This window comes from Aptenodytes patagonicus, chromosome 15 (genome assembly GCF_965638725.1).
Source record: "Aptenodytes patagonicus chromosome 15, bAptPat1.pri.cur, whole genome shotgun sequence".
Classification (NCBI taxonomy): Eukaryota; Metazoa; Chordata; class Aves; order Sphenisciformes; family Spheniscidae; genus Aptenodytes; species Aptenodytes patagonicus.
The window spans coordinates 1,323,610-1,342,190 of record NC_134963.1 but is presented as its reverse complement, the minus strand read 5'-3'; the positions used below and the strand labels follow the sequence as shown (position 1 = coordinate 1,342,190).

Genomic DNA, 18,581 nt, shown 5'->3' with positions numbered 1-18,581 from the left:
CTTATATTCCTTCTTGGCACACATCGGACAGCTTCACAGGGCCCTGTTTTCACACCTATCACCAAGTTTTCTACCATTGTTTTTAATGGTTTACAGGACATTTGAACAAATACACAGGTAGGAAGGGAAGAGGACTATGAAAGCCTGTTGCTGCAGGAGACAAGGAAAATAAAAATATTGTTAGAAGAGTAGAGGAGGGAAGCAGGAATGCAGTGCAGCAATTAGAGCAAAGAATGCAAAGTCTGAACGAGGCTTCGGGACTTGGAGGCCCAAATATGCCTCAGACTGTAGGCATGCTATTTTCTCTTATTCTTCCCATATGTGACTTTGCTGCAGCTGAGCCCTGAGCTCAAGCGTCACAACAAGATTGCTTGGAAGGCATTGCTTTATTTCACAGGAGAACAGATAACCTTCTCCTTACTCCTTAGGAAAAAAAAAAAATTCAGGGAGGATGGTAATGTTTGCATACCCTTGGACAAAGGCAAGCAGGCTCTGTCAGGATGGAACGAGGCTGGTGGGGCTCAGGATCTCCTCACCTGCTCTGGGTCTCCGAGGCCAGCTCCTAGCGCCTGCCTGGAGATGCAGCATTTCCTACGGCAGCTTGCCAAACCGTTAGGCAGGCCATTGCCACAACAAATCCCTGTGAATCAAAGCAGCTGCAGTAGAAGTGGCAGGAGAAGGTCAGCGATCTCATTAGAGGCAGGAGGCCCGGACCCCCCAGCCACGGTGAGGCCCCAGCTTCACAGCTGCAGTGTATTTTGATACCTGGCCTCAAGCAGATTGCATAATTGCACCATGAGGTCACCATCCCTCCTCCTTGATCCTCTCTGAGAACAGGAGGTGGAGAAAAGGAAAATCACAAAAAACCAAACATGGGCACTCTGACAACCACCAGGCACAGCGACGCACTCCAGTTTCTGTGGAGAACAACAGACCTCCCCATTTAACTCCAGAGATGCAATGCCTTTTTCTCCTTACAAAAAAATGCCTGTTCCCAGAGACACAAACGGGCTGTTTTCCAATCAGTCACCCATGGAACAGCGCAGCTTTCCATAGCATGATCAGGAGTATATGCAGCCTGTGCATACATTGTAACTTGACATTTTGTACTTGCCTTCCGAGGAACCAGAGGAAAGGCAGCCTAATGCTCTGCTGCTTTGGGGAGGTTCAGGTGAGAAGCAAAACCGGTTTATCCTTATTAGGCCAGAGATGCCAACCTACACTACAGTTATGAGCAATGGGCAGAATTTTCTGCTATAGCCACAGATATTTTAAGTACCTGATGCAAGATTCCTATGTAAGGCCATGAATAAAGATTACCAGCCTTGGGTGTGGGGCTTTGCTGGCTAATTTGGCTTGCCTCCCTCTGGAGACAAAAGCCAGAGTTGTTTCCTGCAGAGGGAAATTCAGAGCAGGAGTTAGAGATGGTCTTAACAGCCCTCTGAAAGAATACCTCCCCCTCTCAGCAAAGGTGAGACTTTAGGAAGCTTACTGGCTAACTCAGCTACCTAAAGCATCATAGGTGAAATCTCAGGATACTGAAAAGATCATAAAACCCATTCTTGCTCTTTTTCCCCATATCATAAATAGGCAGAAGTTTTAGTTCTCTCCTTTCAGTTCTGTAATTAAGATTGAGCTGGATTCACCTACAAGAAGACTTGCAAGTTACAGCTGTATAAGTCTGGCTAAGCAGAGTTCTCTCTCCTTATCCAGTTCTTTCTTTGATTTACACTTCTAAGGTTAGAAATTCTTTGGAAGAATAGTTTTTCTCTGGGCTTGGCAGGATCCTGGCAGTTTATGGGTACTTTTGCTACCTGACAGTTTCCCAGGTTGAAGTTACCACCACAGCGGTAACCCTGGCATTCACTGATTACTCAGTAATTGTTGTATGCCAAGGTGTAGATATGCTCATGAAGTGGATAAAATGTCGGTAGGAGTGTGAAATGCAGATGGAAGTGCTCTGGAAGAGACCTAGGCCAAGGCATAGGACATTTCATTGATACTCTTACATCCAGGTGCTTTTACTAGAAACTAAGTGCCAGGTCTTATTCTGAACTCTTCTTCATCCCTCACTGCAGCCCCACATTGCAATATTAATTTCCTCCTTCTCATCTCGGTCTGAAAGGGACAAAAGCCAGAGTGTTTTTCTATTAAATTATTTGAAAAATCTGTTTAAAATATGCAAATCTAGTGCTTGGAAAGACCCACTTGACTAGGCAGTGTTCCCTTGGGGACTGTAACTATTACACTCGTAAAATAGAACTATTTTGAGCAGAAACCTGTCATTAGTATGTCATAAATTTATCGTTCTATGCTCACGCAACAAATGCAAGTGAGACATATCATTATGAGAGCAGTCTGAACCTTGTTTTTCCCCTTTCATCCCAACGTTAGGTTTTATGGCTAAGCATACAACATATCTAAGATAGCATCCACCAGGGAGTGCTAGAATTCACATCAACAACCAGGTTTTTCTTGTGGACTTTTCAGGCTAATCCTTGGGAGGGATGAAAAAAAGAGCTAACTCTTGTGACTGCACACTCAACAGACAAATAGAGATTCTCCAATACAGATGCAAGATGCCATATCAAATAAGATCCTACATCTATACAAAGCTGCCATCCCTGTTCTAGGGTTTTTTTGCAGAAAATACCCTCATTCAAACATACAAAAAAATGTAAAGCTTTAGAAAGAAAAACAAAGGCATCATTTAGAGTGTCTCCTCAGGCAAATAATCATGAATATGATGGGACCATCGTAAATAAAAGTAAGGCAGTGTAATCAAGAGTTCCAGATGCCATGGTCATTTGCTTCAGGGTTTTAATAGGTCAGCACAGGTCTTTTTTCTACTAGAGCAAGTTCTCACAAACAAAGTGTACACAACACACCATAGAAAAAATTAACACTAAATGATAGGGTTGGTGGGAACTGACAGGGGTGATGAGGGACTTTCCAGAAGATCAATCTGGTTTTCATTTTCTATAAATTGAACAGGCCAAAGCAGCTCAAGTTAAAGAGCAGAAAACATGGTCAGATTGTTTGAACTTTTTGGTAACCAGACGAAATATATAACAAAACAAAAGCTATAGTGCTGCAGTAAAGGTTTGCTTGTAGAGTTCAGTATAAAAGTCCATTGAGCAAGTTATGTATGTTCATAGGAATCTGTAAAACTAGTGTTCCCAAATTAACTTTTTATATATATAACCTCCCAAATACGTGGGGGAGATTTAAATAATGAAATCCATATGTAGCTTAGGTGCCCAAAAATTCTTTGTTTTGTTTTGAAAGTACCAGAAACAGAAGAAAGAGGGGCTGAAATGCAATCCCATGCAAATTTTGCTGGCCACTTCGCAGGAAATAAATTTAGATCTTTAAAAGCAAAAAACCCACAAACATATACGTGTAAATTGGCCTTGCAAAAAAGAGAGCTGTTTGTGCTTGGATTTCCAGCTGCATGACCCTATTGTTTCATCCAGACACTTCAGATGTTTCACATGTTGGAAGTCTATTGTACAACCACATGGAGAAGGAAGCATTCCACATGTGAAAGCCAAAACCTGCAAATATTCTGCATCGCCACTAGCATGCTGTAGAGTTGTTACTGCAACTCTTTGGGAACCGGGTCGTTGTTTCACTAAATGTCACTGGCAGGTGAGAGGGCTTATGCAGAAGACATGGATAGTGATCCTTAAAAAGCAAACAAAGAAAAACCCTCTCCCTTTCATGCAATGTTTTTAACTAGGCTTCTAAATGAGCCATTGCTACGGCTGAGGCTGGCCATTCAGAGGTCTGTTACGGTCTGAACGCACATCCTCACTTTTGGATGGTATACAAACAGCAGCGCTTTTCCCCACCTCGTTGTTCCAGGATTAGTCTCCTCTTGTGCACTCTGCAAAGGGAAATTTCCAAGACTCCGCCTTTGCCAGGATTTCAGAGAGCAGGATGCTTGTAAATTTTACTTTACTGCCTATACATAAGGAGAGACCATGAGGGCACAGCAGGGAGGGTGTGGGAGAAAGCAGAAAAAAGTATCACAGATACTGCAGCCAGAGGAAAAACTAAGCACTGGGTTTGTTGTTGCAGGGTCCCAACCAGTGAGCAGTTTATTTTTCCAAATAAATCTGCTTTGCAGACATCCTTTCTTCTTCCCCATTCAAGTTTCAACCAGGAAACCTGGAATAAGTTACTGTTGATTTTAGAGGCAAATCAAAGTGTTCAGCCTGCTAAGCTTGCATTTAAGGTTAGTCTTGATGAGCAACTCCTTGGGGCCCTTGTATTCAAATAGTGAGGTCTTGGACTCACCTGAACTGCCCACCCATGCAGATCTATAATACAGGCAGGAAGACAAGGGAACGGGCAGCCTGGGCTTCAAGCCTCAGTTCTAACGGTAAAGGCTCCACATTTTAAGTCAAAACCAGAAAAAAAATCACTTCAATAAAAACTTAAACAGTCATTCAGAACAGTGGAATATTTACTAACCAAGACCAGGAGAGGGCTGGATTTAGGTAGAACAAGTGGATTAGATCTCCCGTTGCTAATCTCAGATTAACTACGGTACAGAGCAGGCACACCCTCCTTGGGAAGGCTGAGCAACCAACTTTCTGGGATTTGGATCAGGCTGGACTTTCAGAGACATTTCATCCCACATCTCCCGTATTTAGGAAGCTGTCCTTATCGGCATCCTTGGCACCCGACCTTTGCTACAGTCCTGCTACTCCTTAACAGAATAATGAAACACTAACACTACGGAAATGGATCAGTAAGAGATCAGTGAACTTCCAAAAGTCCCTTCTTCAGAGCTGATGGTAGTTCTGAATGGAGGCTTGTACCAGCCCATTTTGTTTAGGTGGTTTGATGTTGCAACCTGGCTGCTAATATAAAGAAATGAGAAGAATAAAACACTGGATGAAAATGAGATAGCGCAGCAGGTTATGGCTTGCATGTGGCAAATTTGCTTTTGTTTTGCCACTTTGAACACCACCCACCCCTGCTTTATATTGAAGCGTAATGGTGCTGCCTGTACTCCCCCAGGACCAAGGATTTCACATAATTTAATAGTTTCTGTAATTAGATATTTGTGAAACTCTGAAATCCTCTGATGAAAGGTGCTGTAAAAGTATTACCAGCTCTTCTACCATGAAAGGACTCCACCCAAACGCAAATACAGATGTTGTCCTCAATGTACATCATTACTAATCCAAGCCAGCAGTACTTATGGCCTGATTTAAATCCTCCTGAAGTCCCAGATGACTTCTGTGAGCTCCAGTAGGGCCCCAAGAATTCTAGAAAGGAAATATAGGCAAATTAGCCTTTTCTCCTCTCAAAATTGGAACCTCCTTTTCATCGGCAATAACATGAGTAAAGATATTCAAAATGAACCATAAGGCCATTTGCTGCTGAGAGCTTGTAAGAGGAATTATAATGTCCTTACATTGAGTTTGAGAACTAAGGCTGCCAGTAAGTCTTTTCCCTACTGCTGTATAATTGTTCCACATATTAATGCAAGACCCTATAGTGCCCTGTCCCTACTCCACCCTCCTCCTGCCACGGATTTGTGAAAGTAGAAGAGGATTATTTTTCTATTTAGTACTTCCCATACTCAGGGAAGTATCTAACCACCAAGTTGAACGTTTATTATTTATTATTTATTATTTATAGACCTGAGATATCAGTGCATAGGCTGACCTTGTAATAATAATAGTGGGAAGAGTTGCTATACCAGACCAGGTCTAGCTACTCTACTGCTGGGTAGCCACTCTCTGGTACCAAACATGCCACGAGTTCTTTTTTTAAGAAAGGGAGGCAGGAAGAAAGAGACTTGAAGATTTTACCACCATTCCTGGTCTGTCATGCAAAGAAGCAGATGGGGAGAATAGTAATTGTTTGTTGGTTACCACAGGAAAGTTTGTTTGCTGGGTCTTTTTAAACCAGTGCAACAGGATTGTTTGCTTCAACCTAGTTAGATAGTAAAGAAACAAAAATGACTTCAGCGTTTTCATCCCAAGGATGGTTGGCATCTCTAGCGGTACTGCACTCTTTTAGCTCCTTCCACATAAAGATTACCCACATCGTTCCAGAAATCTTCTGCCACTGGCTTACTTCTCTTACCTTGGCTGCTGCTTCCATCGCTGGCCTTGGCAAACGAGAGAATTACGGTTCAGCTCTACAAAGACAGAGTCCCATGTGCTGTGCAGGACTTGAGGCCAGCCTCATCCATCTTCTCAGCTTTCAGCTTCTTCAGTGCTTCAGTAATTAGAATTATCAGGACTAAAACACTGTGGACATTATTGCTGCTTAGCGTGAAGCTAACGAGAGCGCCAGATTTACAACATTCTGGCCAGACAGAGAATTAAAAAAAAGTTACAAATCATTGCCCAGTTCCAGGGATATGTACTCCAGGATCTTATTTCGCCAGAGACTCCACGTGAACTTTAGCCTCTAGGAGAAATCCGCCTGCATTTTTCTAATTGAAATACCAGTCAGACCAGTGGCGGGATGCAAACTAACATGCATGAAAAATAAAGGTTCAATGACCCAAATCAATTATGTTTTAAGGGCACTGCTCTGGACTCAGTAGGAAATATTTTAAACAGGAAAAAGAAGTAAATAGGATCATTCATTGAACTGACCTGGAAACGAGACAGAAATTTGGTAAATAAGAAGTTCAATGCAAGCCAGTTTTATGTACCAACTGTAGTAGACTGAAAAAAAAACAAAACAAGCCCAGATATTTCTTAGACTCAAATAATGCTTCAGACTTCTGGGTACTAAAGTGAACAGTGCAATAAAACAAAGCAATTCTCATGCCTTCCTTGAGCACAGGCAGTTTTACACAGTTTACTTTCAGACAAAAAAAAAGCAGTTTATAGAAATCATGAAACTGCATCTTTATTAAAATAGGACAACCTGCAGGTCTTCTGTATAAAGCAAAAATAATAATTTAAAGCAAAAACAACTTCTGAAGATCAGAACCAGCTACTGTGGCTGGATTTTTAAAGCACATATGCACAAGCTAGGGAGAAACAGCTCTACTGCTTCAGGATATATGAATATAGCTGCTCCCCAAACTGGCCAAACATCCAAACTCTCCACGCTGTAAATATCTGCCAAGGTACATTGTAAACACAATAGGAAGCAGCTATAGCAATTAATCAAGATATAAAGAAAATAGGAAAGACCTATCATTTTTCTACTCCTAAAGCACAGAGTACTTTCATAAACAGTGAAGAGATTAGTAGATACTAAGCTCATTGCCAACAGAACTTTCAGATTCTTTGAAGGTGCCTTATTTGTCTTGATTGGCTTAGTTTCTTGAGACAGAAAGACAGCCTGGTGTGCATACACAGTGCTTTACAGTGACCTATAAAGCAAAAGCTACCTGGACCTAACAATCCCATTATAGTGTTACTAAAATAACCCCCACACCTGGCAGCAGCTGGGATTGGAACCAGATGTGCAGTACATCTGGTAAGGAACGGGGCTGCTGCTAGCAGACACTGAGCTGTTTGAGGGACGTACTTTTCCAGTCCGGCATTTGTCTGGAGAGACTTGATAAAAGTTACATATTTTGCCTCTACTTTTCTTAAGGCAGAGGTTGACCAGTAACAGACCTGTTGTGTGTCAATTTAAAACGTTTGAGAATTTCCATATCCTTCCCCCCCAATCAGAAGTGCATATTTTGCTGCTCCAGTTGCATAATTTACTGATTCAGCTGCATGCTTGGTTGATCTGGCAGGAGACTAGTACGGTAGTTGAGATTCTGGATACATTGCCAATTGTGCAGCGTGCTTTGTTGATCAGGGCCGTAGAATTTAATAGCTGAAATTTCATACACTTTACTAATCAGGCCACATTCTTTGCTAATTGAGGTGCATATTTTAGTAGTTGATTTTTTTTTTTTTATTCCTTCACTGATCTTGGGAAGGATCCTGCTCCGTCTGAAACCAGCGGGAATTTTGCCATAGTCCTCACTGGGAGCGGGACTAAGACTTTCACTAGAGGGTCTACGATCGCTAAGATTTCTTCTCTTAAAAGGAACAAGAAAGGCTTGATTTTTTCTTTAAGCCAGCAAGCGAACAGAAGAATACCAGATGAAGGATGGCACTGGCACAGAGACCTCCTCCATAGGGATTTGATTAAACAGATAATATTTTATGGACATACAGAGACATAATTTTGACTATGTTATTCTTTCATCAGGCTTACATTCTTCCTTAAGGATAAACAAGCCGCTTATCTGCACATCTTGTTCCATCTGATACAGACACGCAGGAGGAAACATCATACACCTTATCTTCAAATTTTCTTTCATTTGATCTAACTCCTATTTTTATATTGCTGTAGTACTCAGTGAAGGATTCCAGAGAAAGCTCTACTTTGCCACAAAACATGTTTCAAACATCCACGCTACCCCACAGCATCCCAAAGTTCCTCAACTCTGACTGGCAGAGACCACCTTCCTGGATGAAAAGAACAGTTCAGTTTCCTATACCTCATGCAGATTTGCCCTTTCCAAGGGAGTTTCTGTTGTGTTTTTATATTGTTAACTCTAAGCCAGAAGACACTTCATTTCCCATAAATCTTTGAATACCTTTTTTCAACTGCTAAATTGAACTACATTTGAACCACCAACTTAGAGTGGGATGTGTATTTTTTTACTAGCATAGCAACACTATCAGAATGTAGCCAAAAAAGATAAAAATAATGAAGCCTACGCAGCATAGTGGAGTCCTTGAAGAGCCAAGAGCAAGTGCAACTTACTCGAAAAAATAACAAAAACAGGGAGCAAGAGATGTATACACGCATCTGCACACACAGATTTCACTGTCACGTTTAGGAAGATAAGCAATAGAAAATGCCTAATTCTGCAAAAGAAATTGTCCAGTATGTTAAGAGACTACAGACAGCATGTGATCAAAAGAATAATTGACACAGCAAGAAGTCAAGTCTGGGAAAGTATGCGGGAGGCTGCTGCTTCTTCATTAAGGAGGCAGTTTCTTTTCTGTAGTGCTGTTGGTCAATACTTTAGTTCAGATACTGCCTGATGGGAAATCAAACAGTCCTGATTTCAGAGTTAGAGAACAACAGAAGTTGGCTAGGAAACACAGAAAAAAGAAAAATCAAGCAAAAATTATACAGCCTGTTGATGCATTCAGTGTCCCACCATTGCCACTCACACCCAAAGGCGCACCACACGGGTAATACTTGGTCCACCTCATGACTGTACAGGCAAAGTTAGAACAGAACTAGCACAGGAAGGATGTAGTAACTTAGGGCAGCAAGCAAGTTATGTAGTTTAATAAGAGAAGTATGCAGCTGGATGAGAGTTGTTCGTCACTAGTAACAAACCCAACAGGAGAGGGTAAGCTTGCAGGTTACATGATACAATTGTGAGTTAGAAGAGAAACAAAAGACAAAACTCCACAACCATACAATTCAACAGATTTAAGTGTGCACCTTTGTAAAGTTAATACTTAGTACTTCAGTGCCAGAAATGTGGCTTAATTAAGAAGTTCTCACTGTAGCTATCTTCACTAGGATACCAGAGTGAGATAAAACATCTTCCTTTCAACCACAAAGTCATTGCTGTGTTCATATGTGCTGTGGCAGGGAGTTGGTGTATCAGGCAGAATTACAATGTTGTTTTCCACCAGGGAAAGCAAACCCCCCCACCTTTTTTCTTTATAAATATATATACGTAACAAAAGACATAAATGTATGGAATATTATTTTCTTATAGTGTAGTGGCTCATGTTTTATAGATCTGAGAAACTCTATGAGAAGTGTCAAATCTTGCTCCTATCAGGATCCACAGGAAAAGTCCTACTCACTTCAGCGGGGCCAGGACTGCTTACCCTTCCCAAAGCACAGAGCGACTGTTTGCTCTGCAGCTGCTCCTCATCGCCGGGCACTCTGCGCTTCCTCGTCTGCCTTTCCATCACCGCTCTAGGTCCCCCAGTGCTCACCCAGTGGCTCCCAACCTATGCCAAGATCCCTGCCCTGAGAGCTGTAGCTGTCATTTGCAACTGCTTACCTGCTCTCCGTACTACAGACAAGGTGCACAAGACCGGAGAGCATGGGGACAGTAATACAGCACAAGGTGGTTTATTTGGGCTCCTTATGCCAGGCTACCCCTTGTTAGGGATGCCTTTGGGCGAGTGCTCTGAGTTCTGCTGGAAATGCTGTTCTATCGGTTTCCACGGGGCTTGCACCGGATTTCGGGTCTGGCTGTATCGAAGCAGAGAGGGTGATCCAGAAACAGACTCCCGCAGCATCGTGTCTCCCGGTGCCTTTCGGACTCCGAGGCGAGGCACCAGCCAGCCCTAAAGAGGCGCACCCAAACCCCGCCGCCGAGTGGGCAGGGGCCGAGGGGAGCCCGCGGCCCCGGGCAAAGGGGCAGCGCAGCCGCCCCCGCCCCGGCAGCCCCGCCGCATCCCTCCTCCCGGGAGCCGCGGCGCATCCTTCGTCCCGGGAGCGCCACTGCACCCCTCTTCCCGGGACGCCCGGCGGCTCTGCTGCATCCCTCGTCCCGGGACTCCCGGTACCTCCCCTCGTCCCGGCGGATCTCCCTCCCCGATGCACGCCGAGCCCCCGGGCACCCCCTCCCCGTCGGGTTTGCCGCTGTCCGCGCCGCGCCGGGAGCCCGCTGCCGCCCTGCCCGCCGCCGGGCGCCGGCGGGGCGGGCGGGGGGCCGCCCGGTGCCGCAGGGGGGTTACCTTGCCTCCCGCCCCGCCGAGGCAGAGCGCCGCGGCCGCCGCCAGGACGAGCCCCGCGCCGGGGAAGCTCCGGACCATGGCGCGGGGCGCTGCGCCGTGCCGAGCCGTGCCGCGCCGAGCCGAGCGGAGCTTTGCGCCGTCGAGCCGAGCCGTGCCGTGCCGAGCCGTGCCCCGAGCGGGCGCCGCTGACAGCGACCCCCCGAGCCCGGCCTCCCCGCCCCTCGCCCCCTCCCCCGGCCGCTCCCGGCCCCTGCCCTCCCCCGGGGGGTCACCTGCGGCGCGGAGCTCGGCGGGGAGCGGCCGAGGCGCCGCGGGAGCGGAGGGGGTCGGGCGGCCGCGGGGCAACCCGGTCTGGAGGGGAGCGGAGGTGCCCGGTCCGAGCCCCCCCGCCGCAAGCGGGGTCAGAGCCGGGTGCCCGGGGCTGTACCGTCTCCGGGCTTGGGAACCGCCGGGGATGGAGGCAGCCCAACCCCTCCGAGCAGCCTGCTTGAGGCGGCTCCTGCGGAAGAAGTTTCTCCTGCTGTGCGGTGGGGAGATGGCGGGGTTGGTGCCCTGGCACTAGCGAGGGCAGCTGCCCCGGGGCAGCGTACCCGGCCGGTGCTCCGGTCTCCTGCCAGGCCTTGGAGCCCGGTCAGGGGAGTGAATTATCAGAGGAAGGGGAAATAGGAAAAGGGCTCAGGTCTTTCCAAGGAGGAAAAGTCACCCCAGCTTCATCTGAGCGCAAAGGAAAGGACAGGGAAGGAGCACCGCTGGGCATCCTGGGGAGCCCAAAGAGAAGGAGTTGCACAAAAACTAGCGGTCAGGGTACAGCAGCCACTTAACCTTTCCGGAGATCGTGGGAGGGCAGGGGACACTCCTCGTTTCTGAGGCAGTTTTCTGGTTTTCCAAAGTAGACCCTCTCCTGTACCCCATCCAGTCACGCCACATGCTGCGAGGAGTGTCGGGCAGCCCCACAGTCCCCAGCAACCAAAAATTATTCTGTCCTTGCAGGTGGCAGTGAACATACATTGCTAGCTGCAGTTAATTCCTCTGCTCTGTGGGAAGAGTTGCAATAATCTATTTTAAAAGTATTTGACAAAATACTGCGGTTTTACACTAAAGCTGCTTTTTTGTAGCTCGGTTACCCCCTCACAGTAAGCAGCACAAGGAGCCCTCACAGATCCAGCTCTAACTGTCTGGCATGGGAGGGGAATCTGCCAAGAGGCAGGTTGTTACGGGGTTTCTTACACCTTTCCCAAAAAATTCTTGTGCTGGCCACTACTGGAAAAGGGACAATGGACTAGCCAGGCTGTTGGGTTGCACTGGCATCCCAGTTCCTGAATCCCTCTTTCCCAAAGAGCAGAGATTAACCTGGTTTTCAGAGCACAATGTAATCAATGGGAAAAAACGGGATAATACCTTCAGTTGGTGTCTAAGTGGGTGCATATAATAAGCATGAAGTTGGAGGACTGGTGTGGAAGAAAACCATTTTTTTTCCATAAATGCATGAATGTACTTTGTATTTGGCTTTCCATACTGTCATTTCATTGTGTAAATCGGAAGTAATGTCTTGAATTTATACTTTGTAATGGAAGCGGGCGAGGCTGGGCACAGGCAGCGAGGCAGCAGTCTCGTGTTGAATGCGCGCTGACCCCAGCTCGTGTGTAATCCAGGGCTGTTCACCCACTCCATGGGTTTGATGTCCTGTCTATAGAAAATAATGCTTGACTCCCAAAAAGAGATATCCGCGTAATCCTTGCAGTGCTTGTGAGATGAAGCTGCCTGTTACCCTTTATTGTACAGACCGGGGACACCTAGGAAAAATAACAACATGATTAGCCCAAGGCTGAGAGGGAATCGGGGGCAGGACTCCGACTGCTCGCTGCCCTCTTAGACCACGCTGCCTCCCTGGGAAATTTGCATTTGCTAATGTAGAAATAGCCCTTCGATGGAAAGGCACATAAGGAACATCTCGATAGCTTAATTGGGTTGTTTATCCTTCTTGCACTGAAGGCAGAAGATGCAAATAATTCTTTGTGTGGCCAATTCTTATTTCACCCTTTTCTTTTCAGGGCAAATTCTGTGTAAATGGTGTTCCTAGGCTATGACCTTGTCAGTTATTTACTGTGATTGCTCATGTTCAAATTTACATTTTGCTCCTCCTGGGTAATATTTCTTTGAGTTACCTGTCAACTGAAAAAGCATATATAACTACATTATATCTATTCTGAATAAACACATAACCCAGGACACTTGGCATCTCTGGCAGGAGGGTTTTTTGAGAGGAAAGGGATTTTTCCACGCAGAACACTTCTGCCTGAAGGGCAGTCTGCTCTCTGTAGCATAGCGCTGTGGTGCATTGCTTTTCTTAACACTCACAGTTAAATCTCAGGGCGATGTCACCAAAAATGTATGTTAAGCTTCGAAAAATCCCTGAAACAAGAAATCTACTTTTTTTCCACATGAGGCTCAGTGTGACAGAAGTAAATACAGAGATTCCGTCTGCTGTTTCCTTACGTTAATGCACAGTTGTTGAGGACGTAAGTCAAGGACTAGCTGGCAGAAAAGGGTATTCAAAGAGTGATTTTTTTTCTTCACTTGGACAGGGCTGGAATAATAATATAAAAATATCTAAATGAAAGAGAGAGAACATGCCCAAGTCTAGCAATGCAGCTCTCTTTTTAAGGATCTTACATCCCTGTTATTTGGATTCCTTTCCAGGGGTCATCTGAGTGCAGGCACCCGTAATCCTTTCGAGGCAAAGAGGCTGCTGTGTGGGCTATGCTGCTGTTCCAAGCTGTAGACCTTGAGCGTGTAGCACAGACACAAATGTATGCTGATTTCTCATGTTTGCATTTGCTCTGTTCTTGGCCTAGCAAATTCTGTCAATATGTCTTTGTTCCCTGATCTCAGCATCCCTCTGCTAGCAGGACCTGTCCACACAACACTTCATCACTATGGCTTGGCAATGACTTAGCATCTAGAATTAAGGATCCAACTTACAGCAGTCTGCTCGTAAGTATTTTCAGCTCAGATTGGTGACCCTTTCAAGCCGTAGTTTTGATGAAGATTATGTTTTATATTTATGAGCTCCCTCTGTGAGCAGGCAGTGGGACTTTGTACAGGCATGGACAACTTCCCACTCCAGGCAGCATGGAAGACTAGGTCCAAAAGGTGTCTAACCGCCCACTGAAGGTAACAGCCATGAAGCCAGGCTTGCAGGTGGTGCACTGAGCCTGCAAGCAGGGCTTCTAATGCCCCTTCCAGGGAACATCTAGCTGGTGAGCTGGCTTCCCACGGTGTCTGGCCCAGCTGCCCATTAGACAGCCATGCAAGGCAGCTGGAGGTAGACCAGCGATAGATTTACTGGAAGGATCAAGAAAGGACAGAAGGGTAAAAGGGACTTTGCTTCCTGCCTGCTCTTTATTTCCTATCTTACACTCTCTACAGCTCCACTTCTCACACGGTTGCCACACAGCCCAGACCAGAGTTGTACCCCATTCCCACCATGCGTCGGGAAGGGGAGATGCAGGTGCAATTGTGCACATCCCCGAACAGACACGGCCAAGCCTCTTCCACAGCCGTTGAGACATCTTTAGGAAAGGAAATGTCCTGTTCTCTGTGTTGGGCTCCCTGTTGAAAAATTCAAGGTTTCCATGCTCTTTTAGCAAGTCCTTCCGAGGACTGGCCAATGTTACCTACTGTACTGTGCCATTTTGAGGGCTCTTGAAATGCTGGAGCAAGCACTATATTTCAGTGGGACAGTGACATTTATGAAGTTACTGGATAGGACTTGTGTGTGTAATGGCAGCACTTTCTTAACCAGTAGCCCCAGGCTGGGAAGTAATTTCCAGGAAAAAAAAAAGAAGTAGAAACTTACTGCTTCCAGGCTGGCAGCAAAAATCACTTATTGTGGGAAATCTAAGCTTAAACGCACTAAAACCCAGTAATTTCCATCCAGTCTTTCACACACACACACTGATACATGGAAAGAGAATTTTCTGAATTCATTTCCTTAAATATGTGAAGCATCCTGATACCAAAAGTAACCCTCCTCACCCAGGGAGACTAGAGTGGAATGTCCCACAGAAATGAATGCAGCTCATAGCAGTTTCTCTTTTTCAAAACAGCTGGTGTGACCAAACTGAATCCAGCTTTAAACAGGAGGAGGGCATTGGCAAGGTACCTTCAGTAACAAGGCCTTAAATCTCAGTTTATTCTCTGTACACAAGAGTTCTCATCTGCAAACCTTCTCGTTACACAATGCGGCTTTTTATGCTTTCCCAGCCTTCTCTTACGTAGAGTAGAGGTTGATTAAATCCATTCTGTAGTTATATCAGACGTGCCACAGTTACATCTGAGTGTCTCCCCTGTTTATAGAAATGAGTCAGGAAAGTAACACGTTAAATACTTATCCATGCTAGAACAGACACGCTAAAAATTGCTTAGGTAGAATGCTGTATAAATGTTTCACATATATAAATAAAATCTATGAGTAAATAAAATATATAAATAAAATATTAAGGCAGTCTTTAATAAAGCACATTTCTGAAGACCCAAATTCTAGTTCAATAGTCTGTATTTAATACAAAATTATTTTTTTCCTCAGTGGCTGTGAGAGGAGAGCTGGATGCCTGAGACTGATTGCAGACTGCCAGTAATAGAGCTATTTATATGTGGTTAGCACAGGTTTCTTTTTTAATGAAGTTTTTGCAGACTGAGTGACACCAAATAATAGAAATATGTAAGCAGAAAAAGATGCAATAAGCACAGGGAATTGGAACATGGTGTTGTCAGTGGTTAGAGAACAAGATCTCTGCTAGGGAAATATTTAGAAAAACACGTTTGTAGCTATAATAGCTGCAACTGGAAAGCACCACGCATGCACGGGCTTTGTGCTGTGCAGAGAGTGCCACCCTCTGCTTCTGCAGAGTATGGAGCTTTTCTCTCCTACCTGACTCCTTCTTTTGCTAGTGCAATTCTCACACACAGAGAGCAAGTTACAAAAATACCCTGCTGGATGGGTAACTCTCCAAATGGTTTGTCATTCCCTGTTAATTTTAATTGTTAGCTCAGCTCTTTAATTTGGCATTATATGCCTTTTTATTTTGGCCAGAGCAAAGATGAATAAATTTGCCTTCCCATTTTAGGGGCAAGGGCCTGTGGGTTCCCGCAAAAGACAATTCCTATTAAGGTCTGAGAGAGCTTACTTGGAGAGAAGGCAGCATGACAGCTCCTGCACGCAGCTTAGTTGCAGGGCGAAAGAATGCTGCAGCTGGCTGTGGTTAAAGGACTCGTTGCGGTACCTTCTGATTTTTATGTTTGAAGAATTTTAAAGAGTGCTCCGTGAGAGGAACTTGAATAGACTTTGGGATAAGCCGTGGGCTCTTTCTCTGCTGGAGACAAGAGGCTGCGGTTTACACAAACAAAATTTGTATAATTCCTGCAAATTTACAGGAATCCCTGCACTTAAAGGCCTCATTTGTGTCAGTGCTTGACAATTTTTCTGGCTTTTTAAACAACTACCATGACACCTCCCTGTCGTGCTAAAACTTATGTTACTGATGATAGATATCTTTCAGTATGAGGCATTCTCTTTCTCATTCAGGCAGCTACAGCCTGCTGTAGCTTTGTGCCATGCTTGGGCAGTAGTCTCTAAAACAAGTGGTTATTCCTGTAGCTGGGGGGCTTGGTGCCATGTGGCAGACTAACAAGTAAAAAGAGATACTATGGAGCTTTACCCAGGCAATAAATTGTCCTAGAGAGATGGGATCAAGGTCAAGAAGCAAACATAGACAAATGCTCCAACTGTACAGCTACCTTAGTGACTCAACGGTTCTCAGAGTTCTCTGTGGGAGGCAAAACTCCCAACTTTTTACACTCCTAAAAGAAAGTCAAAGCAACAGATTGAACTAAGATTAGGCATTCAAGTCTTCCTCACCATATTGTCCTTGACATCTTCTGTGGAAGAGTATCCAGTGAAGGTCACTACTAAAGAATTTGAAACACGCATTCATACACGTGAGTTCTTGGGGATTCCTCTCAAATCTCAGCAGAGGCTTATTCTGTTAACATCCCTTTCGCTCAGCTCTCCTTCACCCATACAAATCCCGCATATGCTTTACAAGCTCAAAGCCGAACATGTGCATCCAGCCAAGAAGGTCAGACTTCAGCTCGCATTGGTACTGAGCCACAGCCTGGGATTGCCCACTTGTAGAGGCATCTGGCTCAGGCAGCAGAACAGCGGGAGGCTGTTCTCTGAGTCCAAACACACTTTCTCCAGGTACTCGTGCAGATCCCTTACTGAGGCTGTGTGTGTGAATTTGTGAACAGTAAAAGGTGTTTCATTCAGTAGAGTCACTAAGAAGATTGTGCTGAGGCGCACGCTACGCAGTCCTTCTTGATCAAGCTCATTTAGTCCCTATCTCTGATCATCGGGCTTGCTAGCCTGTCTCAGATCCACGCATTTGCACTTGAAAATAGTCCTCTTCCTGAATTAGTTTGTAAAGTCATGTTCTCTTCCAAATCATGCCTCGAGGGCTACCTCTTCATAATGCGCACAGGAAAACACCCAGTTACTGTCATTAGCAATGTGCCAGGAGCTCGGTTAACAGGTTTGCAATTTAAACAATTTAGACTCGCTGATGGTTTGGGTTTAACTATCTTCCTGACTTGTCAAACAGCCTCACGTCTTCCTAGAAAAGCAGCTCATGGGTTCGTGTTCATATTAAGGATAATTTGGGCAGGTTGATAAAAGAAAAGGGGAATATCTGGAAAAGCGGACCAAGTATGTTTACCTGGCAATTATATTTAGGGTGACAATATGATGTTAGAAGGCATTTTCATTATGAAAATAAAAATGGTCAGTTTTCTGGAAGGGGGGGGGGGGTGGCAAGGCAGCAATGTGACCTTTCACAGAGACGTCTGGTTTTCTATACCCATTTACTGAACAACATTCTGGTCCATACGGAGACTCCAGCAAGGTTAGGAGTAAAATCTACCCAACCAATAAACTCTCCAGCAACCCCCAAATAATCGCAGCGTAACGAGATAAGCTGCTATACTAATGTAAAAAATCTAGAAAAGCAAAAAATGCCAACATTAAGTGTAGGAGGAAACAGTTGTGCGAAATAGCACTCCAACACGCCAGTTCCCAGTACCCCGGAGGACTTCTGGGGTGCCCAATGCCAGAGAGATGCTGAAAACTTTTAAGGATCGATGTATGAGGAAAGGGCCACCAGGAATGCTGGAAACACGACATTAACAGGACGTTCCATTGAACTCCCCTGACTCTAATCCAGTAAACGCTAACACTAATGCAGGAACGTGAATGATCCAGATAATGAAGGCTGCGAGGGGCGCATCGCTTTAACACACTGATTTAATTTTTAATTTATGCACAAGTTAATTTCAATTTATGCCAGTCGGTTGCCGGCCTCGGGGTCCAGCACGGAGGCCGGAGGGAACCGGTAAGTCCCCCTCGGCCGGTCTGGCCCTGCCCCCCGCGGCGGGCTCCCCTGAGGGGAGACAAGGCCTCGCCGCTCCTGCCGGCCCCGCGGCAGGGCTCCAGGCCGGCACTGAGGGAAGCCCGGCCCGGGCGGCGGGGGCCCCGGCGGGGAAAGCCGCTCCCCCTCCCTCCCTCCGCCCCCGGAAGAGTCCGTCTGGAAAAGCCGCCGCCTCTCCAGCGGGCCCGGCGGCATCGGCTGCCTCCCCGGCTGCGCCAGGCCGCCGCGGCTCCCCGCCGAGGGGCGCGGGGCCCGGCTGTGCGGGGTCGGCGCGGCCGCGGGGCGGAGGGGGCTGCGCCGGGTCCAGCCCGGCCCTCAGCGGCGGCGGCGGCCGACTGGCGGGGGAGGGAGAACCGCGTTGCACCGCCGCGCCCTCCCCTTC

General features: G+C 46.0%; 1 protein-coding gene across 1 annotated transcript in view; it reads right to left on the bottom strand.

Annotated features, from left to right (window-relative positions):
• Positions 1 to 10,793, bottom strand: part of LOC143167566 (uncharacterized) — a 32,975-nt gene extending 22,182 nt beyond the window's left edge. Inside the window, exon 1 of the mRNA XM_076353150.1 lies at positions 10,716 to 10,793. Coding sequence (XP_076209265.1) covers positions 10,716 to 10,793 — 78 coding nt within the window. The remainder of the gene's footprint in view (positions 1 to 10,715) is intronic.
• Positions 10,794 to 18,581: the final 7,788 nt, after the last annotated feature.